At 47.0% G+C, this 23,846-nt stretch overlaps 1 protein-coding gene across 1 annotated transcript in view; it reads right to left on the minus strand.

Annotated features, from left to right (window-relative positions):
* LOC120924602 (von Willebrand factor A domain-containing protein 5A-like) overlaps positions 1–23,846 on the minus strand; it is a 41,118-nt gene that overhangs the window by 13,185 nt on the left and 4,087 nt on the right. The window contains exons 2-6 of the mRNA XM_040335593.1: positions 23,253–23,356; positions 17,550–17,758; positions 12,274–12,351; positions 8,211–8,261; positions 4,153–4,203 (exon numbers count right to left, since the gene is read on the minus strand). Of these exons, the coding sequence (XP_040191527.1) occupies positions 4,153–4,203; positions 8,211–8,261; positions 12,274–12,351; positions 17,550–17,758; positions 23,253–23,269 (406 nt within the window). The 5' untranslated portion in view covers positions 23,270–23,356. The remainder of the gene's footprint in view (positions 1–4,152; positions 4,204–8,210; positions 8,262–12,273; positions 12,352–17,549; positions 17,759–23,252; positions 23,357–23,846) is intronic.

Here is a 23,846-nt window from a genome sequence, read left to right on the forward strand (position 1 = left end):
TATATAAAAAAAACATTTCTTTAGTTTAGGCCGATACGTATTCTTCTACCTATTTTTGGTAAAAAAAAAAAAAAACGCAATAAGCGTTTAAGCGTTTATAGCGTTTACAAAATAGGGGATAGTTTTATTGCATTTTTATTATTTTATTTTATTTTTTTACTACTAATGGCGGCGATCAGCGATTTTTTTCGTGACTGCGACATTATGGCGGACACTTCGGACAATTTTGACACATTTTTGGGACCATTGTCATTTTCACAGCAAAAAATGCATTTAAATTGCATTGTTTATTGTGAAAATGACAATTGCAGTTTGGGAGTTAACCACAAGGGGGCGCTGATGGGGTTATGTGTGACCTCATATGTGTTTCTAACTGTAGGGGGGTGTGGCTGTAGGTGTGACATCATCGATTGTGTATCCCTATAAAAGGGATCACATGATCGATGCCACAGTGAAGAACGGGGAAGCCGTGTTTACACACAGCTCTCCCCGTTCTTCAGCTCCGGGGACCGATCGCGGGACTCCAGCGGCGATCGGGTCCCGCGGTCCCGGAGCTTCGGACCGGGTCGCGGGCGCATGTGCCCAGCCGTGTCATTCCTCTGACGTAAACGTGCAGGAGGCGGTCCTTAAGTGGTTAAAGACGAAGTAAACCCCGATGGGATTTACTTCCTCTTTTGTTGTGTGTAAACCCTGCAAATGAAAAGCATAATGGGCTAGTGGCATTGCATACTAGCCCATTATGACACTTACCTGCAAACGAAGCCCACGCCGTGCATGGCGCATCTATCTTCGTCCCTCTTCTTTACAGGGGGCCGCGGACTCCGGCTGTGTGACTGGCCGGAGCCACGTGACATCACTCCCGTGTGTGCGGGAGCCTTCACAGAGGACCGTTTCTTCATAGCACATGTGCTGATGACGACATTGGCGCACTACAAGTGAAATATCTCCTAAACGGCGCACGTGTAGGAGATATTTCCACTATCTATAGGTAAGCCTTATTATAGGCTTCACTTTAGATAAAATTAAGACAAAAGGGTTTACAACCACTTTAAGAATTATTAAAATCACTGCTCCCGGAAAAACTGCAGTTTTTTTTTTTGCATTGATACATGTCCCCTGGGGCAGGACCCGGGCCCCTAAACACTTTTTATGGCAATAACTTGCATATAAGCCTTTAAAATGGGCACTTTTGATTTTTCTCGTTCATGTCCCATAGACTTTAACGCGTGTTTGGAACACATTTTTTGCCTGTTCGCAAGTTCTGCTGTGAACCGAACCGGGGGAGGGGGAGGGTCATCCCTAGTCAGGGACAGCATTAGCATCAGGGGGAGGTTATGGAGGAGTAAGGAAAGAGCAGGGCCTATATTTACATTTCCAGCAAGCTCATGTTTTAGTTGGACCGGCCATGCCGCATTACGCCCTCCTTGGCAGGCACTGGGCCAGATTCTTGTACATCCGCGTAAAAATTGTTTGGGCGTAACGTATCTGATTTACGTTACGCCTCCGCAACTTACACGGGCAAGTGCTGTATTCTCAAAGCACTTGCTCCGTAAGTTGCGGCGGCGTAGCGTAAATCGGCCGGCGTAAGCCCGCCTATCTAAAATTTGGATCGGGGGGCAGTGTTTTATGTAAATGTACTGTGACCCGATGTGATTGACGTTTTTCCCGAACGGCGCATGCGCCGTCCGTGGAATTTCCCAGTATGCATTGCTCCAAAGTACGCCGCAAGGACGTCATTGGTTTCGACGTGAACATAAATGACGTTCAGCCCCATTCACGGACGACTTACGCAAACGACGTAACTTTTTCAAATTTCGACGCGGGAACGACGGCCATACTTAACATTGATACGCCACACTTATGCCACCATATAGCAGGGGCAACTATACGCCGGGAAAAGCCTAACGTAAACGGCGTAAATTTACTGCGTCGACCGCGCGTACGTTCGGGAATTCGCGTATCTTGCTGATTTACATATTTCGCTGCGTAAATCAGCATACACGCCCATAGCGGTCAGCTTAAAAATGCAGTTACGATCTGACGGCGTAAGACTTACGCCTGTCGGATCTAACAGATATCTATGCGTAACTGATTCTAAGAATCAGGCGCATAGATACGTCCGGCCGGACGCAGAGATACGACGGCATATCTGGAGATACGCCGTCGTATCTCCTCTAAGAATCTGGGCCAAGGTCTTTATCTCGGGGGTACTACTGCTGACTTTCCACTAAATTGATTGTTCCCAGTCTGGTGAGCTCCCTTGCCGAGTTGTTTGTTACCTAGTTCTTCAATACATCGGGTACCACTCTACAACTACCCAGCATACTGGCTCAGTGGCCGCAGCTATCCATGACTGTTCACACATCCAGAAATTACCTGCGGTGATCATGGCTGGACACACACAGCTCTGCCAGGACACATGAGTGGCAGTGTTTTTTCTTTGACTCGTTTCCTGCCATGAAAGCCTTGTGCTGGCAAATCACTGCCCTGGGCTGTGGTACCAAACTCTAAGGCCCCGTACACACGAGGGGACATGTCCGATGAAAACGGTCCGCGGACCGTTTTCATCGGACATGTCCGCTCGGAGATTTCGGTCTGATGGCTGTACACACCATCAAACCAAAAATCCCCGCGGACAGAGAACGCGGTGACGTAGACGACACCGACGTTCTCTATCGAGCAAGTTCAATGCTTTCACGCATGCGTCGAATCAATTCGGCGCATGCGCGGGATTTCTGTCCTCTGGTTAGACTTACTAACCAGCGGACATGTTCGACGGACAGCTCTCCAGCGGACAAGTTTCTTAGCATGCTAAGAAACTTTTGTCCGCTGGATATCTGTCCGCTAGCCTGTACACACGATCGGATCTGTCCTCTGAAACTGGTCTGCGGACCAGTTTCAGCAGACATGTCCGGTCGTGTGTACGAGGCCTAATATGACCACTCCAGACAGGACAGCCAGCAGAACACGTAAAACAGTCAAAGATCGGCGATGATCAGGGAGAAGCCAAATGGATACGCTGAGAGCCAACTCACAGCATGGGACATTAAACGGGGGTTCACCCTATATAAAAAAAAAATCCGGCATAGTAGCGCGAGCTACACTATGCCGGTCTTAATTTTTTTCCCCCCGTACTCACTGTTATAGCGTACATAGAAGATTCCGGGGAATGGGCGTTCCTATGGACAGGGAAGGTGATTGACGGCCGGCCGTGGCACGTCACGCATCTCCGGAAATAGCCGAAATAGGCTTGGCTCTTCATGGCGCCTGCGCATAGCCTGTGCGCAGGCGCCGTGAAGAGCCGAGACCTACTCCGGCTGTCTTCGGGGAGCGTGACGTGCCAGAGCCGGCCGTCAATCACCCTCCCTCTTGCTAGGAACGCCCATTCCCCGCGGCAGACGGAATCGTCTATGTACGATATAACCGTGAGTACGGGGATAAAAAAATTAAGACCGGCATAGTGTAGCTCGCGCTACTATGCCGGATTTTATGCTGCATTGTTGTTAAGGAGGGTGAACCACCGCTTTAAAGAGGATCTCCAGTCCAAGTATTTCCTAAACTATAAACCTCCCTCTCCGCCTCTAAAGCATATCCCGGCATTTATTTTAACTTTTAACTTAATTATAACTTTAACAAGTCTAATTACTCTGAGATATCACAAGATCAGTTCTTGCAGGGCCAGCAGCTGGGAGCACACCCCCAGAACTACATCTCCCAAGAGCCCTTTCCCCAGACACTGTTTGAACTAGCTCTTGGGACTTCGAGTCAAGGCAATGGCATTGTTTTGCTGGAAAATAAACCACTGTATGGATCTGTTTTTCTGTTCTTGCAGTGTTTTAAATGGATAAAACATGGAGAAACATGCATGTAATGCTCGTCGAGTTCCTTGTTCGGCTGTCAGAAAACTTGTCGAGCCAAATTTTCCCATTGCCCAACGAGGAAATAGAGAACATGCTCTCTATTTGGCTCGACGAGTTTCCCGACGGGTTTCTCGGCGAAAAGTGTACACACGACCGGTTTTCTCGGCAGAATACGTCTCCCATCGAGTTTCTTGCTGCATTCTGCTGAGAAAACCGGTCGTGTGTACGGGGCCTTAGACGTAAACTTTAAATATGACATTGTGATTGAAAAAATAAGGATGACCGTTCCTACCTTCAGTTTCCTCCTCAGATGGTTCTTCAGACCTCTTAAACAAATTTGCCACTAAAAAGAAAGAGAAAAAAAAATAAATATTTTTATTTTGTCCCTTTTACTTCAATCTCTAAGGCCTCGTACAGACGAGCGGACATGTCCGATGAAAACGGTCCGCGGACCGTTTTCATCGGACATGTCCGCTGGGATCATTTGGTCTGATGGCTGTACACACCATCAGACCAAATTCCCCGCGGACAGACGACGCGGTGACGTGGCGGCGACGTGCGCGAACCCGGAAGTTCAATGCTTCCACGCATGCGTCAAATCACTTCGACGCCATACGCGGGTTCTCGGGCCAGCGGACATGTCCGATGAGTCGTACTGACCATCGGACATGTCCGACGGACAGGTTTCCAGCGGACAAGTTTCTAAGCATGCTAAGAAACATTTGTCCGCTGGAAACCTGTCCGCTAGGCCGGAAAACTGTCCGGTCGGCCCTACACACGGTCGGACATGTCCGCGGAAACTGGTCCGACGGACCAGTTTCAGCGGACATGTTCGGTCGTGTGTACGAGGCCTAACAGATTTCCCTACTTGTTCCCTATGTGCTTGTTACATTTCCCACTGTCACATGTCCTGGAGACTGGACAATTATTGATCTTTCTAGATGTCCCAAATCATTCCTTCATGAACATCAGATGCCAATTCTGAACTTAATGGCCCGGATTCACGTAGAAGCGCGCATCTTTGTGCGGGTGTAACGTATCCTATTTACGTTATGCCTCCGCAACTTTGACAGGCAAGTGCCGTTGTCTCAAACCAAAGTTGCGGCGGCGTAGCGTAAATAGGCCGGCGTAAGCCCGCCTAATTCAAATGTGGAAGATGTGGGCGTGTGTTATGTAAATTTAATTTGACCCCGCGTAAATGGCGCTTTTTACGAACGCCGTCCGTGAAAGTATCCCAGTGCGCATGCTCCAAATTAACCTGCAAGAAGCCAATGCTTTCGACGTGAACGTAAATGATGCACAGCCCTATTCGCGAACGACTTAAGCAAACGACATAAAACGTGAAAAATTCAACGCTGTTCTGACGTCCATACTTAACATTGCCACGCCTCATCTACGCCTCATATAGCAGGGGTAACTTTACGCTGGGAAAAGCCTAACGTAAACAGCGTATCTGTACTGCGACGGCCGGGCGTACGTTCGTGAATTGGCGTATCTAGCTGATTTACATATTTCTAGGCGTAAATCAGCGTACACGCCCCTAGCGGCCAGCATAAATATGCAGTTAAGATATGACGGCGTAGGAGACTTACGCTGGTCGTATCTAATACAAATTTGGGCGTATCTGATTCTTTGAATCAGGCGCCAAGATACGACGGCTCAGACTCAGAGATACGACGGCGTATCTGGAGATACGCCATCGTATCTCCTACGTGAATCTGGGCCAATGTCGTCTTGATGTGGAATGTGGTTAAGCACCTAGTCTCATCCCTGGGTCTCCCAGACAGTCTATCCCCTTAGGATAACTCTTTATTGGAACAACTTCATACAATTCCTGATACTGTTTTATGGTAATCCCACTGCATCATATTCCTCTCAGATGTTTACCAGGAGAAAATAATGTACTCCTTTACCAAGAGCAGTGGTCTCCAATCTGTGGCCCTTTGCTCGCTCTTCACGGGCCCTTGGGGCACGATTCCATCCACTGACACCAACAGTTGGGCACGTGTCCTCCCACTGACACCAACAGTCGGGCACGTGTCCTCCCACTGACACCAATGAAGGGGCACAATTCCTCTCAATGACACCAACAATGGGGCATGTGTCCTCCCACTGACACTGACCCAGTACATATACCTGAGGAGGATTTGTGCCTGAGAAACATGCTGTGTCTGCTGTAGCTGTTACAACTTACTATCTGGTGAGTGTGCATTTGATTAAGGTGGTGGCACGCAGTGTTCTCGTTACACTACAAGGACATGCTTGATGGTGGAAGGTCTTTTTTATTTAAAAGTATTGGGACGCCTTTACACACACACACATGAACTTTAATGGCATCCCAGTCTTAGTCTGTAGGGTTCAATATTGAGTTGGCTCCGCCCTTTGCAGCTATAACAGCTTCACCTCTTCTGGGAAGGCCATCCACAAGGTTTAGGAGTGTGTCTATGGGAATGTTTGACCATTCTTCCAGAAGCCCATTTGTGAGGTCAGGCACTGATGTTGGAGAGAAGGCCTGGCTCGCAGTCTCTGCTCTAATTCATACCAAAGGTGTTCTATCAGGTTGAGGTCAGGACTCTGTGCAGGCCAGTCAAGTTCCTCCACCCCAAACTCTCCCATCCATGTCTTTATGGAACTTGCTTTGTGCACTGGTGTGCAGTCATGTTGGAACAGGAAGGGTCCGCCCCCCAAACTGTTCCCACATAGTTGGGAGCATGAAATTGTCCAAAATGTCTTGGTATGCTGACGCCTTAATAGTTGCCTTCACTGGAACTAGGGGGCCAAACCCAACCCCTGAAAAACAACCCCACACCATAATCCCCCCTCCACCAAATGATTTGGACCAGTGCACAAAGCAAGGTCCATAAAGACATGGATGAGGGAGTTTGGGGTGGAGGAACTTGCCTGGGCTGCAACCCCATCGAAGACCTTTGGGATGAATTAGAGGGGAGACTGCGAGCCAGGCCTTCTTGTCCAACATCAGTGCCTGACCTCACAAATGCGCTTCTGGAAGAACGGTCAAACATTCCCATAGACACACTCCTAAACCTTGTGGACGGCCTTCCCAGAAGAGGTGAAGCTGTTATAGCGGCAAAGGGCGGAGCCAACTCAATATTGAACCCTACGGACTAAGACTGGGATGCTATTAACCACTTAAGCCCCGGACCTTTATGCAGCTAAAGGCCCAGGCCAGATTTTGCGATTCGGCACTGTGTCGCTTTAACAGACAATTGCGCGGTCGTGCAACGTGGCTCCCAAACAAAATTGACATCCTTTTTTTCCCACAAATAGAGCTTTCTTTTGGTGGTATTTGATTACCTCTGCAATTTTTATTTTTTGCGCTATAAACAAAAATAGAGCGACAATTTTAAAAAAAATTCAATATTTTTTACTTTTTGCTATAATAAATATCCCCCAAAAATATATAAAAAAAGTTTTTTTCCTCAGTTTAGGCCGATACGTATTCTTCTACCTATTTTTGGTAAAAAAAAATCGCAATAAGCGTTTATCGATTGGTTTGCGCAAAATTTATAGTGTTTTTCAAAATAGGGGATAGTTTTATTATTATTTTTTTTTTACTACTAATGGCGGCGATCAGTGATTTTTTCCATGACTGCGACATTATGGCTGACACTTCGGACAATTTTGACACATTTTTGGGACCATTGTCATTTTCACAGCAAAAAATGCCTTTCAATTGCATTGTTTATTGTGAAAATGACAGTTGCAGTTTGGGAGTTAACCACAGGGGGCGCTGAAAGAGTTAGGTTTCACCTAGTGTGTGTTTACAACTGTAGGGGGGTGTGGCTGTAGGTTTGATGTCATTGATCGTGTCTCCCTATAAAAGGGATCACTCGATCGATGCAGTCGCCACAGTGAAGCACGGGGAAGGCTCTCCCCGTGCTTCAGCTCCGGGGAGCGATCGCGACGGGCCGGCTAGAAACGAATAGCCGCGCCGTCGTCCCGGATCGCTCCCCGCGGGTTTCCGACCGCCGCATGTACCGGGGGGGGGGGGGTCCCCGGGAAAGGTGGGGACGTACATGTATGCCCATATGCCTGTACGTGCCATTCTGTGGACGTACATATACATGCGGCAGGCGTTAACTGGTTAAAGTTCATGTGCGTGTAAAGGCAGGCGTCCCAATACTTTTGACAATATCGTTTTGACAATATAGTGCAATACGTTGAATTTTTCTTAACACTGCCTTGCTGATAAACATTACTTCCTCTGTCTGAAGAAATCAGCTGATGAAGGCTTTTTGATAGGGAACATAACAGGGCACAGCACAGAGCAATGGCACCAACTTCAAGACCATGTGACTGGCCCCTTGGGAGTGTACAACAATCACATACCTGATATAGTCATTTTCTTAAACCAATCAGCCAGCTTTTGTGGTGATGTACCTGTACATTAAAGAAAAGCTTCATAAACATAAAGAATGACTATGCTTTATAGCACCGTTTATGTAAACCCAACATCTGTTTTTCAGTAGAAAGTTTCTTAACCACTTAAAGTGTTACTAAACCCACAACAGTAAAATCAGTCTGTATACGCAGTAAAGCATGCTGGTTATACTCACTGTGGAACCTAAGGGGTTAATCCTCTGTGATGTGTAACAAGGCTGTTTGATCCTGTATGCACAGATCCTCCTCTTCTTCCATTGTCTCCAGAACAGGTTTGGATAAGACAGAGCATGAGGAGTCAAGCTCCACATGCTTCGTTTTGGTAGAAAGTTTTATTTTTTTCTTGGGAGAGTGCATGTGATCAGCACAGAGCCAATCAGCACTGTCCAGACAGAGGGTCAGGCAGTGGCGGTGCGTCCATAGTGGGCGCAGGAGCTGGGGGGAAACTGGCTGCAATTGAGGGAGGAAACTGGCTTTATTTGGGGGGGAAACTGGCTTTATTTGGGGGGGAAACTGGCTTCATTTGAGAGGGGAAACTGGCTGCATTTGGAGGGGAAACTGGCTGCATTTGGGGGGGGGGGAATCTGGCTGCATTTGAGGGAGCAAACTGGCAACATTTGATGGGGAAACTGGCTGCATTTGGGGGGGAAACTGGCTGCATTTGGGGGGGGGGGGGGAAACTGGCTGCATTTGAGGGTGGAAACTGGCAACATTTGAGGGAGAAAACTGGCTACATTTGAGGGGGAAACTGGCTGCATTTTAGGGAGGAAACTGGCTGCATTGGGGGGGGGGGGGGGGCTGGCTGCATTTGAGGGGAAAAACTGGCTGCATTTGAGGGGGAAAACTGGCTGCATTTGGAGGGGAAACTGGCTGCATTTGGGGGGGGGGGAAACTGGCTGCATTTGAGGGAGCAAACTGGCAACATTTGATGGGGAAACTGGCTGCATTTGGGGGGGAAACTGGCTGCATTTGGGGGGGAAACTGGCAACATTTGAGGGAGCAAACTGGCTACATTTGAGGGGGAAACTGGCTGCATTTTAGGGAGGAAACTGGCTGCATTGGGGGGGGGGGGACTGGCTGCATTTGAGGGGAAAAACTGGCTGCATTTGGGGGGGGGGAAACTGGCTGCATTTGAGGGTGGAAACTGGCAACATTTGAGGGAGCAAACTGGCTACATTTGAGGGGGAAACTGGCTGCATTTTAGGGAGGAAACTGGCTGCATTGGGGGGGGGGGGGGACTGGCTGCATTTGAGGGGAAAAACTGGCTGCATTTGAGGGGGAAAACTGGCTGCATTTGAGGGGGAAAACTGGCTGCATTTGAGGGGGAAAACTGGCTGCATTTGAGGGGGCAAACTGGCTGCATTTGAGGGGGAAAACTGGCTGCATTTGAGGGGGCAAACTGGCTGCATTTGAGGGAGCAAACTGGCTGCATTTGAGGGGAAAAACCCAGTTAATCGTTGGCAAGTGGTCCTGCCGGTATTAGCACTTCCTGTCACAGGCTGACAACACTTAGCCACTGCCTTGCAATTAGCAGCAACATTGTCAGCCTATTGTATGAGCTCCTTCAGCCCCGATTCACACTTATGCAAATCAAATGCATCCCGAAATGCAAAGATTTGCATGTCGTGTAAAAAAGCATTAGTTCCAATGAAGGTCATTCACATATATGCGGTGCAAATTTGATCCGGTTCTAATAGCTGGAACGCACCTGGAGCGCACGCCGCTCTACAGCTCTGTCACGAGTACCGGACACCAAGTGCTTAGTGGGAACACTGCTGGATCAGCAGTCTTTTTGTTTTTACACCTAACGGCTGGTATATCTCACCAGCCTGGATCCCTTTTTTAATATTTTATTTTATTTTATTTTCTCTATCATTATATTTGAGTCCCCGTTATTTCTGTTATCTGTACTTTTAAATCTTTTTTGCTGGCACAGCCAATAAATCCTAGCTTAAGTGCTATTTTCAAACATACTACGCTATGGGAGTCCCTGTTCTTTTTATTTCCGGAGGTATATAAAGGCAGCAGTCTATTTTTGCCCCGCTGTGGAATTTAAAGGGAACGTTGGGAAAATCGAGTGCCTGGAGATCTGAGCTGTGGAACGCCTGGTGGAGATCATACCCATGCTTGTTACCCCTGTAGGGGTGTTCAACTCTGGTGAGTGGGGACGCATAAGGGGGAGCACCGGAGCCACAGTGACTTCACCTGAAGTATTTTGTTTGTTCACCAAGCAAGTCACTAAGATGACACCCATCGAATGAACTGATTATTTGTTGTTATTTATTTACTGCCACAAGTTGGAAGGACTTTTTTGATTCAATAGTTTATAGATGATTTTCACATATTATTGTTCACATATATTTAGTATACTACATCTTTGCTGCCAGTTGTGGATGGCATATGTATTTTCACATTGTCTATAATATTTTTCCACTCCACTTAATGGTATACGAATATATTTAATTTATTATTATTTATGTCTTGCTACTAGTTAGCTTTCAGTGCACCTGCACCAATTTTCTGGTATCACAGTTAAATATAGGTATTTTTAATACCGCCATCTAGTGGACACGTAGTATCACTACATCATCTTTAAATATATATTTTATATATTTTTGGTTATCCACTTTTTATTTTATTTTATTTATTTGATGATCCTCGCCATTTAGCGTTAGGACTGCTCACAGGCCTATTAGCCAGTTCACACCCTGGTCACACAGGGAACAAACAGACAGCGCCACTACCCCCATCTTCTGTATTTATATTATTTATGTTTTCCTTGGAAAACATGTTTTAGGGGGGGCAGCAGTTTGTTGTCCACTTTCACCTTCCTTATACCTACTTTACATACGCGCAGGTTTCACTCTTCTTTTCCTTCTAATAGTAGGGGCAGCCAATGCTAAAGTATAGCCGCCGCTCCCGCGACGTGAAATTTGAATTTCACGTCGTTTGCGTAAGTGATTCGTGAATGGCGCTGGACGCCATTCACGTTCACTTTGAAGCAAATGACGTCCTTGCGACGTCATTTGCCGCAATGCACGTCGGGAAAGTTTCCAGACGGAGCATGCGCTGTACGCTCGGCGCGGGAGCGCACCTAATTTAAATGATTCCCGCCCTCGGCGGGATCATTTACATTGCGCGCGCTTACGCCGGGCAATTTTGCCGGCGCGCCCTCGCAATTTACGGAGCTGCTGCTCCGTGAATCGAGGGCAGCGCAAAATATTTGCGGGGGCGCAGGGCAAAATCGTTGCCCTGCTCCCCCGCAAATATCGCGCAAATGTACCTGAATCTGGGCCACTGTATATATTGTGACAGGAAGTCAGGTAAATATGTGGGTGTTGTCACAGTCGGGACATACGTTTCTGCCTTGTTAGACAATACACCAATCATTATTAGGCGTCCGCTGCCAGAAATAGCCAGGAAGGCTAAGGGCCGTTGGAAGACTCCAGCTGTTCAGAGTGAGGCAATTAAAGGCCTCTATAAAGTAGCCCAGAGGATTACCACTAATTGGCTGCGTCACTCCTAAGGCTGTGTGAACAGGAGAGCAGCGCCAGAGAGCTGCATGCTGAGGCTTTCTGTGTGAAAAAGCCCAGTGCTGAAGGTCTCCTGGAGAGGTGAGGAGACCATTGACTTTTCTGTGTGATAAAAAGTCCAAAGAGTATTGTTTGTGCTGTATGACCAGCACTGTCTATCCAGCGGCAGGCTGTGTTAGACTTCATAGATAGGTTCCTGTGTGGAAGGTAGACGCCCAGAGTGGCTAGAGTTTATTTTATGTTTTGATTTTGTTTATGCTGTTTGGATACTTGCACTTGTTTTCCAGCAAGATGGAAAAATAAACCAAAAACGTTGTTTTCAACCGTCTTCGACTGCCAGTCTGTATAAATTCAGTGTGTGGTGAACCCATCAAAGGGGTCACACACCCCGCTACCGAGCTAACCCCTTACATAATAAATAAATATATATATATATATATATATATATATATATATATATATATATATATGGCACTTACCAGATGTGGTCATCTTTCTCATAGGAGTTGCAAAGTTAGAAGAACAGAGCACATCAAGTTCACTGAGGGCTTGGTCTCCTGTAAGAAGGGATAGATGGTGAGCGATAAGCACCGATACAGACTCTTATTAATTTCTCGCCATGACAGGCAAATACTATAATCAGAGCAGGAAGAACCACTCAAAGACCAGGCCTTTTTCTGACATTTGTCATTTACAAGTAAAAATTAAAAAATTTTTGCTAGAAAATTACTTAGAACCAGGCCTGGACTGGCCATACCGGGCATATGCCCGGTGGGCCGTGGCGTCACGTCTCCCCAGGGGCATACCAAGGGGTTGCAGGCCGAGAGGGGGCGCCCAGAGACGCCTGGTTTACCTAATAGCAGAGATCCCCCCCCCGCCACCAACACAGCGCCAGATAGAGAGCTCCAGATAGAGAGAGATGAGCTGGGCATACCACAGCCAGCTCTGACATTTCTCCCCTCCCCCTTGCTGCCTGCACATCCAGTTAGAGGAGAGGAGCTGCTTCTACTCCTCCCCCTCCTCTCGTCCTCTCCTCCTGTGTATGCCCCGCCCACTCTCCTCGACAGACACTGTTCTGGTCACCCAGATCCCCAATGGTTCGTTCCAGCCCTGTTGGATTGCCTGCCTCCGGGCTCACCTCAGACCAACTCCCCATCGAACAGCACAACTCGCTTGGGATCTTCTCAATAGAGTTGGGGAACCCAGTAAGTCACTGGGGCCCCTTTGCAGCATCAGATGCTCCGGGCCATGAGGGCCCAGAGTCAGGAACTCAGCGTAGCACGTGCGCCCCGGCCTGGTAGGCCATATCGCCGGGGCCCGTGATGTGCGCACACCCTAAAGGTGGGTGCCGCACCGGAACCAGGAACCCGCGAAGAACCCCTTGCCAAGGCCTCCGCCACAGAAATACTCCTCCCCAGCATGCTCCGCAAGGGAAAACTCCTCTAATTGGCTGCTGGGGAAAAAGCGTCTCCGCCCGAACCCCTCTGGCGCCACCTACCATCCAGAGATGAGACAGCATCTCTGGAGAACAGAGTGACCCACAGGACAGCTCGGGGTTGGCGACAGCCAAATTTAACCAAATCAAACACAGATGAGAGCAAGTAAGTCTCTCATCCCACTAGATTTTACATAGCACCTGTACTGATAAGTACACAGGCGCTACACACAATAAAGATAAAAGATATCTGTGCTTCCATTTTGGCTCACAGGAAGGGACAGGTACACTTCTGGCAAGATCAACTAGTATTTTCTATACTTGCTGACAATGGGCCAGATTCTCAGAAGAGACACCGTTGGATCTTAGATGTAATTCGCCGCTGGCCGCTAGGTGGCGTTTACGTTCATTTCTCATTTGACTATGCAAATGAGCCTGATACGCCAATTCCCGAACGATTTTGCGCCGCCTCGTCATCGTTTACGTCGTTTCTGTAAGCGTAAGGTTACCCCTGCTATATGAGGGGTAACCTTACGCCAGTCCGCCGTATGCCATGTTAAGTATGGCGTCGGGTCAGCGTCGTCTTTTTCCGTTGTTTTACTAAGTCGTTTGCGAATACGACTTTACGTCAATGACGCTCACGTCGGCGTCATTGATGTTTTCCGTCGTGAGCTGGAGCATGCACACTGGGCTATTTTTATGGCAGGCGCATGCGCGGGGGCGCGCTTAATTTGAATACAATCCGCCCCCTTTGAATTACGCGGCCATAAGCCGGGCCATTTACACTACGCCGCCGCAAATTACGGAGCAAGTGCTTTGCGAATACGGCACTTGCTCCAGTAAGTTGTGGCGGCGTAGTGTAAATGGCTTACACTACGCCAATGCGGATTCTATGAGAATCTGGCCCAATGTTCCTTGCTGGAAAATAAGAAAATGAATGGAGCCGGTACATCTAAGAACTGGCGTAGACAGGCTGAAATAGGTAGATAGGTGCTGTCCAGGCCAAGAGGGTGGAGGGTGGTTGGTTGGTTTTCAGGAAGTGCCTGGTGGTCCGATGAGGAGAACGCCCGAGATGTAGTTTTGGAATGTTCGGGGATGGAGAGCCCATGAGAGATTTGAAATTAGTACATTTGTAAATTCGAAATTTCGTAAATTCCAAGATTCGTAAATATGAAAATCCGAAAGAACGAAAATTCCAAATTTATAAATAATAAATAACTAACTATAAAAATTATAGGTATTGGAATTTCCTTTCAAATTTAGCTGTTAGTGAATGTAAAAAACACGAATTTATCCGAAGTTACGAATTATTCGAAAAAACGAATGCTGCGTCTAAAGAAATGGAACGTAATTAAATAATAATGTAGCGCCCCCTTACTTCCAGTATGGGCACTACGCTAAAGTTAGTGGGGAATGGGAGAGTTATTCTTGCTCCCATTCACAATTTGTAAAATTCGGGCTGCTGTCATTCCAGAAATGTTCTGTAGGGTCAGCCTGTGCTCCAGGGGTGTTTCCACCCCTGGGCGACAGGTGGCGCTAGAGGGGTTCTGGCAGAGCAATTTTCCCCAGCAGCCAATTAGAGGAGTTTTCCCTCGCGAAGCATGCTGAGGGAGAGTATATCTGTGGCAGACGCCATCTTTATTGGTTCGTCCCACGGGTTCCAGGTGCGGAATCCACCTTTAGGGTGCGTGCATCCAACGGACCCCGGCGATGGCCTTCCAGGCCGGGGTCAAGTGCTACGTGGAGCTCTATGTTGCCGAGAGGGGCCCCAGTGACTTACTGGGTCCCCAGTTCTATTGAGAGGATCCCAGGCTGGATGCCGTTCGATTGGGGGGTCGGCTTGAGGAGAATCCGGAAGCAGGTTGTCCAACAGGGCTTGAACGAACCAATCTGGGATCTGGTGACCGGAATGCTGACAGGTACACTTTGCTGTCATCCGGTGATCAGTGCTAAAACCTACTGGGAGGATTCGCTCTATTCGTCCATTCAGCTCATTTAAAAGTAATAGGCCTGTGGCAGAGGCCTAGAGCCAGGTCTGTGAGAGAGATCTGTTCCTCCCAGCAATCTAAAGTGACACTTCGGCTGCCAGGCTTGTGGCAGAAGTCTGTCCGGGGGCACTTCACCCATTCTGGCTAGAGTGGCGACGAACTGTAATTTGGTACTGCTGAGAGCAGGACTGCTCGGTTCTTATCCAGGCCTGATACTGCAAAGTTATCTCTCTTTCTTCATCAACCTTTTCTTCCTAACTGATGTTGATGTTGGCCGTGTTGGCCTGGAAATAAAGCATTGGAAAACCTCCATTCCTTGTCTGGACATTCGCTCAATACTCTGTTCTCCAACTGCACCCCTAGATAACACCAAGGTAACTTAATACGCCGATCCCAACAACAAATCAGCGGCTCCTGCGGGGGTGGCGCTACAATAATAATAAAAAGTTTTTATTATTATTATTGCTATTTATTATTTTTAATTTGTTACGTTCCATTCGTTTAGATAAGGAATTCGTTATTTCGTAACTTCAGATAAATTTGTATTCTTTACATTCGCTAACAGCCAAATTTAAAAGGAAATTCCAATACCTATAATTTGTTAGTTAATATTTCAGATTTTCAAATTTACGAATTTGTCTAAATTCCTTAAAAACTAATTTGGGACGAAACGCATTGCACATGTCTAACAAGAACTGTCACCATTATTTTGGACTTGGAAGGAGACTTGAATATACTGGCCCGGATTCAGAGAGCAATTGCGCCTGTGTAACCATAGTTACGCAGCGCAATTGCTTACTTGCCCCGGCGTAACGAATGCTCCCGATTCAGGAACCTCGTTACGCCGACTGCAGCCTAAGATATGCGCGGCATAAGGCTCTTATGCCCGCATATCTTAGGCTGCATTCTTGCGATGGCCGCTAGGTGGCGTTCCCGTTGTGCTCAGCGTATAGTATGCAAATTGCATACTAACGCCGATTCACAACGTTACGCGAGCCCTGCGTACGCAATTTACGTCATTTGCGTACGGCGGTTTTCGCGTAAGGCTGCCCCTGCTATTAGCAGGGGCAGCCAATGTTACGTATACCCGTCGTTCCCGCGTCGCGAAATTTGAACTTTACGTAGTTTGCGTAAGTGAATCGTGAATGGCGCTGGACGCCATTTACGTTCACTTTGAAGCAAATGACGTCCTTGCGACATCATTTGCCGCAATGCACGTCGGGAAAGTTTCCTGACGGAGCATGCGCATTACGTTCGGCGCGGGAACGCGCCTAATTTAAATGATCCACGCCCCCTACGGGATCATTTAAATTATGCGCCCTTACGCCGGGCAGTTTTAAGGAGCGCCCGCGCAAATTACGTAGCTACTGCTTCATGAATGAAGCGTAGCGCAGATAATTTGCGTAGGCACAGGGTAAAAACGGTACGCTGCGCCTCCGTAAGAAGTGCGCAGCGGTACCTGAATCTACCCCCCTGTTATTATTGCACATTTGTTTAGGTGCAATTTCATGGACTATTAGGACTGCCGGATTTCACATTTTTTCAGTTCTGCACTTTTTCCATTTATTATTGTGTTTGTCACATAATGTACGTTACTCCAATGTATTGATGTATTTTTTTTTACATTCTGATTGATCTAATTATTATGCCCCGTACACACGTGCATGTTTTCCGACGGGAAAAGTTCCCGTGGGAAATCCCGAGGGGAAAGCTGAGAACCTGCTCTTTCCCCCCTACACGCGGCTGGTTTTCCCAACAGGAAAACTGCGGTCGTGTGTATGCGCCATCGCAGTTTTTCCCATAGAAAAACTGCCAAAAAACGCTGGGCAAAAGTCTGCCGGTTTTTCCGGCGGGAAAAAAAAAGAGGACTGGTTCTCTTTTTTTGTCTGGCAGTTTTTGGGCAGTTTTCTCATCTGAAAAACTGTAAAGCCCCATACACACTATCAGTTTTCCTGCAGGTTTTCTCCTCAGGTTTACCAAAACCATGTAGTGCAAGGGCCTGCTTGATTGCTTACAAATTGAAACTCTTGAGGTTTGACCTCATATTAGATGGTTTTGGTAAATCTGAAGAGAAAACCTGCAGGAAAACTGATAGTGTGTATGGGGCTTAAGAAGCATACACACAGCCAGGATTCCCGGCCAAAAGCTCTCCTCGCAGTTTTCCCGTCTGGGAAACCGTCCGTGTGTACGAGACATTAGGGGGCAGTGTTATTGGAAAGATCTGCTATAGTCACAGCTGAACTAAAGTGGAAGTAACAGTTTTGTGCCTTCCCCATGATGGGGCATGCAGTTTTCTTCTGTATAGCGACATTGAAATGTAAAAAATACATACTTTCAAGTACCATATCCCTGCACATAGGAGGTCCCTCCACACGTGTGTTGGTGTCCTTGTTGACGGCTACATAGGCTGTGAGAGAGGAGACAACACCAGACTGCAGACTGGTCTCCAAGATCTTCTTCTTCACCTCTTCGGATGGTGACTCTGGTCCATGTTCCAGTTCAGAGATCAGAGCTTTGGCTGCCAGTCTGTGGATGGTGGGCCTGAAAAAGGATAAATAATATGCAATACTGCTTAACCACTTCATTACTGGGCACTTCCTGTCCAGACCAATTTTCAGCTTTCAGCGCTGACGCATTTTGAATGACAATTGCGCGGTCATACAACGCTGTACCCAAATTATATTTTTATCATTTTTTTCCCCACAAATAGAGCTTTCTTTTGGTGGTATTTGATCACCTCTGCGGTTTTAATTTTTATTTTATATTATCATTATTATTATTTTATATTATTTTTTATTTTTTATATACAAAAAAAAGACAGAAAATTTTGAAAAAAAACAACACAATTTTTTACTTTTTGTTATAATAATATCCCAATTTAAAAAAAAAAAAAAAAAAAAATGTCCTCAGTTTAGGCCGATACGTATTCTTCTACATATTTTTTGTAAAAAATAAATAAATCACAATAAGCGTATATTGATTGGTTTGCGCAAAAGTTATAGCGCCTACAAAATAGGGGATAGATTTATGATTTTTTTTTTTTTTTTTTTTACTAGTAATGGCGGCGATCTGCGTTTTTTTTTTATTTGTCAGGCCTGAGATATTGCGGCGGACATATCGGACACTTTTGACACTATTTTGGGACCATTCACATTTACACTGCGAACAGTGAAAAAAAAAATGCATTGATTACTGTATAAATGTGACTGGCAGTGAGGTGGTTAATTCTAGGGGGCGAGGAAGGGGTTAAATGTGTAAACTAGGAGTGTTTCTAACTGTGAGTGGAGGGGGACTGACTGGGGGAGGTGACCGATGCTGTGTCCCTATGTACAAGGGACACAGCATCGGTCTCCTCTCTCCCTGGCAGGACGTGGAGCTCTGTGTTTACACACAGAGCTCCACGTCCCTGCTGTCACCACCGATCGCGGGTACCTGGCGGACATTGCGGCTGCCAGGCACGCGCATTGGCTTCTTAGCGATGCGCCGGGGCACAGTGTTTCCCCGCTGTGCACCCCCAGCGGCGCGCGCGGGGAATGTAAACAGCAGGACGTCCAAGGACGTCCACCCGGCACTTGAGAGCCGCGCTGTGGAAGTCTTTAGCGCGGGTCTCAAGTGGTTAAAGTGTTAGTAAAACTTTTTTTTTTTTTTATAAAAATAACAAACATGTCTATACTTACTTGCTCTGTGTAATGGTTTTGCACAAAGCAGCCCAGACCCTCTTCTTTTGGGGTCCCCCACCGGCGTTCCTGGCCCCCCCCTTTCTTCATCAGGAGCCTCCAAGGAAAGCCGCTTTCCATGGTGGCACCTGTGCGGGCTCGCTTCATTCACAGACAGCGGGACTCGGCCCCACCCCCCATGTCACTGGATTTGATTGACAGCAGCGGGAGCTGATCGCTCCTGCTGCTATCAATCTGTCTAATGAGGAGAGAGAAAGCGGTGGGAGCCACTGCGCTCGTGCACATCGCTGGATCAGATCGGGCTCAGGTAAGGAAAAGGGAAGGGCTGGGGGAGAGCTTCAGAACCACTTTAAAGGTCGGTCTTCCAATTATCTGCCCAAAGGCCACGCGCTAATCCAGCTACAGTAGTAATTTTAAAAACCATATAAAAGATAGTGAATGGTTGCACTCCAGTAAAATCAACTTCTTTATTGTAGCATGTCCATCAAAGCAAATAGAATAAAGCAGGAGAGATGAGAGATAGACATTGCATAAGGAGACCAGTACTGTGCCAGTCTATGGATGGTGGATGAGAGAAGATAGACAGTGCATGAGGAGACCAGTACTATGACAGTCTATGGCTTGATGAGAGAAGATAGTACTGGTCTCCTTATGCTGGCTATCTTCTCTCACCAACCATCCATAAACTGGCATAGTACTGGTCTCCTTACACACTGTCTATGCCAGTCTATGGATGGTGGTAAGAGAAGATAGACAGTGAATAAGGAGACCAGTACTATGCCAGTCTGTGGATGAGAGAAGATGTACAGTGAATGAGGAGACCTGTACTATGACAGTCTATGGATGAGAGAAGATGTACAGTGAATGAGGAGACCTGTACTATGCCAGTCTGTGGATGAGAGAAGATGTACAGTGAATGAGGAGACCTGTACTATGCCAGTCTATGAATGGTGGGTGAGAGAAGATAGATAGCGCAAAAAGAGACTAGTACTATGCCAGTCTATGTATGGTGGGTGAGAGAAGAGAGACAGTGAATAAGGAGACCAGTACTATGCCAGTCTATGGATGGTGGGTGAGAGAAGAGAGACAGTGAATAAGGAGACCAGTACTATGCCAGTCTATGGATGGTGGGTGAGAGAAGAGAGACAGTGCATAAGGAGACCAGTACTATGCCAGTCTATGGATGGTGGGTGAGAGAAGAGAGACAGTGAATAAGGAGACCAGTACTATGCCAGTCTATGGATGGTGGGTGAGAGAAGAGAGACAGTGCCTAAGGAGACCAGTACTATGCCAGTCTATGGATGGTGGGTGAGAGAAGAGAGACAGTGAATAAGGAGACCAGTACTATGCCAGTCTATGGATGGTGGGTGAGAGAAGAGAGACAGTGCCTAAGGAGACCAGTACTATGCCAGTCTATGGATGGTGGGTGAGAGAAGAGAGACAGTGCCTAAGGAGACCAGTACTATGCCAGTCTGTGGATGGTGAATGAGAGAAGATAGAGAGTGCATAAGGTGACCAGTACTATGCCAGTCTATGGATGGTGGGTGAGAGAAGAGAGACAGTGAATAAGGAGACCAGTACTATGCCAGTCTATGGATGGTGGGTGAGAGAAGAGAGACAGTGCCTAAGGAGACCAGTACTATGCCAGTCTGTGGATGGTGAATGAGAGAAGATAGAGAGTGCATAAGGAGACCAGTACTATGCCAGTCTATGGATGGTGGGTGAGAGAAGAGAGACAGTGAATAAGGAGACCAGTACTATGCCAGTCTGTGGATGGTGGGTGAGAGAAGAGAGACAGTGCCTAAGGAGACCAGTACTATGCCAGTCTATGGATGGTGGGTGAGAGAAGAGAGACAGTGCCTAAGGAGACCAGTACTATGCCAGTCTGTGGATGGTGAATGAGAGAAGATAGAGAGTGCATAAGGAGACCAGTACTATGCCAGTCTATGGATGGTGGGTGAGAGAAGAGAGACAGTGACTAAGGAGACCAGTACTATGCCAGTCTATGGATGGTGGGTGAGAGAAGAGAGACAGTGCCTAAGGAGACCAGTACTATGCCAGTCTGTGGATGGTGAATGAGAGAAGATAGAGAGTGCATAAGGAGACCAGTACTATGCCAGTCTATGGATGGTGGGTGAGAGAAGAGAGACAGTGAATAAGGAGACCAGTACTATGCCAGTCTATGGATGGTGGGTGAGAGAAGAGAGACAGTGCCTAAGGAGACCAGTACTATGCCAGTCTATGGATGGTGGGTGAGAGAAGAGAGACAGTGCCTAAGGAGACCAGTACTATGCCAGTCTGTGGATGGTGAATGAGAGAAGATAGAGAGTGCATAAGGTGACCAGTACTATGCCAGTCTATGGATGGTGGGTGAGAGAAGAGAGACAGTGAATAAGGAGACCAGTACTATGCCAGTCTATGGATGGTGGGTGAGAGAAGAGAGACAGTGCCTAAGGAGACCAGTACTATGCCAGTCTGTGGATGGTGAATGAGAGAAGATAGAGAGTGCATAAGGAGACCAGTACTATGCCAGTCTATGGATGGTGGGTGAGAGAAGAGAGACAGTGAATAAGGAGACCAGTACTATGCCAGTCTATGGATGGTGGGTGAGAGAAGAGAGACAGTGCCTAAGGAGACCAGTACTATGCCAGTCTGTGGATGGTGAATGAGAGAAGATAGAGAGTGTGCATAAGGAGACCAGTACTATGCCAGTCTATGGATGGTGGGTGAGAGAAGAGAGACAGTGAATAAGGAGACCAGTACTATGCCAGTCTATGGATGGTGGGTGAGAGAAGAGAGACAGTGCCTAAGGAGACCAGTACTATGCCAGTCTATGGATGGTGGGTGAGAGAAGAGAGACAGTGCCTAAGGAGACCAGTACTATGCCAGTCTGTGGATGGTGAATGAGAGAAGATAGAGAGTGCATAAGGTGACCAGTACTATGCCAGTCTATGGATGGTGGGTGAGAGAAGAGAGACAGTGCCTAAGGAGACCAGTACTATGCCAGTCTATGGATGGTGGGTGAGAGAAGAGAGACAGTGCCTAAGGAGACCAGTACTATGCCAGTCTGTGGATGGTGAATGAGAGAAGATAGAGAGTGCATAAGGAGACCAGTACTATGATAGTCTATGGATGGTGGGTGAGAGAAGAGAGACAGTGAATAAGGAGACCAGTACTATGCCAGTCTGTGGATGGTGGGTGAGAGAAGAGAGACAGTGCCTAAGGAGACCAGTACTATGCCAGTCTATGGATGGTGGGTGAGAGAAGAGAGACAGTGCCTAAGGAGACCAGTACTATGCCAGTCTGTGGATGGTGAATGAGAGAAGATAGAGAGTGCATAAGGAGACCAGTACTATGCCAGTCTATGGATGGTGGGTGAGAGAAGAGAGACAGTGCCTAAGGAGACCAGTACTATGCCAGTCTATGGATGGTGGGTGAGAGAAGAGAGACAGTGCCTAAGGAGACCAGTACTATGCCAGTCTGTGGATGGTGGATGAGAGAAGATAAAAAGTGCATGAGGAGAAAAGAGCTCTACTGGTCTATGAATGGTGGGTGGGAGAAGGTAGACAGAGCATGAGGAAACCAGAGCTTTGCCAAGTAATGGATGGATGGCAAAGGGTGAGAAATTGGATTTGAACATAAGCTTATAGTTTTGCCAGTCTGCAAGACATGAGAAAAGATACACAGTGCATGAGAGATCTAAGCTCTGCCAGTCTGTGAATGGTGGGTGAGAGGAGATAGGCAGTGATCAGAGCTCTGCAGAGGAGACCAGAGCTCTGCAGAGGAGATCAGAGCTCTGCAGTTTGTGGATGGATATTACTGTAAAGAAGATAGATAGGGTGATGGGAGACCAAGGCCCACATTTACGTAGAAGTTCCTTTTTTTAGGCGGGCGTAGCGTATCTCAGATACACTACGCTGCCGTAACTTAGTGAGGCAGGTCCCGTATTCACAAAGAACTTGCGCCCGTAAACAATGTATCTTGATACGCCGGGCGCACGTACGTACGTACGTACGTACGTACGTACGTACGTACGTACGTGAATCGGCGTATCTAGCTAATTAGCATATTAGACGCGGAAATATATGGAAGCGCCACCTAGTGGCCAGCGTAAATATGCACCCCAATATACGACGGCATAGGAGACTTACGCTGCTCGTATCTAGGCAACTGTGAGGCGTATCTGATTCTATGAATCAGGCGCCGAGTTGTGACGGCCCGCACTCGGGAGATACGCCGTCGTAACTCCTTTGTGAATCCGGGCCCAAAGCTCTGCCAGTCTGCTGGTGGTGACCCTAAAAAGATAATCCCAGAAGTGTTTCTCATTGAAGTATGATGATTGATATTAAATAAATGACCTTTCTGTATTCTGCATGTCCAGCAGAAAATGTAGGCTGTTCTTTATAATTTCTTCATTAAACTTGTACTGCAGACAGACCTCAACTTCAGCTTCATTCTCCACCTAGGAAAAAAATAAATGACGAAAATGTAAATCAACAAAATCTCTTAATACTTTAATAGTTAGTAACAAATAACTGCAACAAACTTTCACTATCTTTGCTAGATAGATACAGTACAAATCTTCTATTAGGGACAAACTCCTTCTACCTGTCCTGCATACGATGCTTAAAAAAGATCTGTATACTCAGGGCCGCCATCAGGGGGGTACAGGCAGTACACCTGTAAGGGGCCCGGAGGTCCCCAAGGGCCTGGAGGCCCAAAGGGCCCAATATGGCAACTCCCCTTTTTTTTATTTATATTTTATAAAAAAAAAATATATATATATTTTTAATTAAAGGGACAATTTTTTTTTTAGGGGTACGGGGGGCCCGGAGATCCCCAGGGCCCTGGATGACAACCCCCCTTTTTTTTTATTAAAAAAAAAATTGTTTTTATATATTTTTTTATTCATTTTATACATATATGTATATGTATATATATTTATTATTATT

The sequence above is a fragment of the Rana temporaria genome, chromosome 1 (assembly GCF_905171775.1).
Source record: "Rana temporaria chromosome 1, aRanTem1.1, whole genome shotgun sequence".
Classification (NCBI taxonomy): domain Eukaryota; kingdom Metazoa; phylum Chordata; class Amphibia; order Anura; family Ranidae; genus Rana; species Rana temporaria.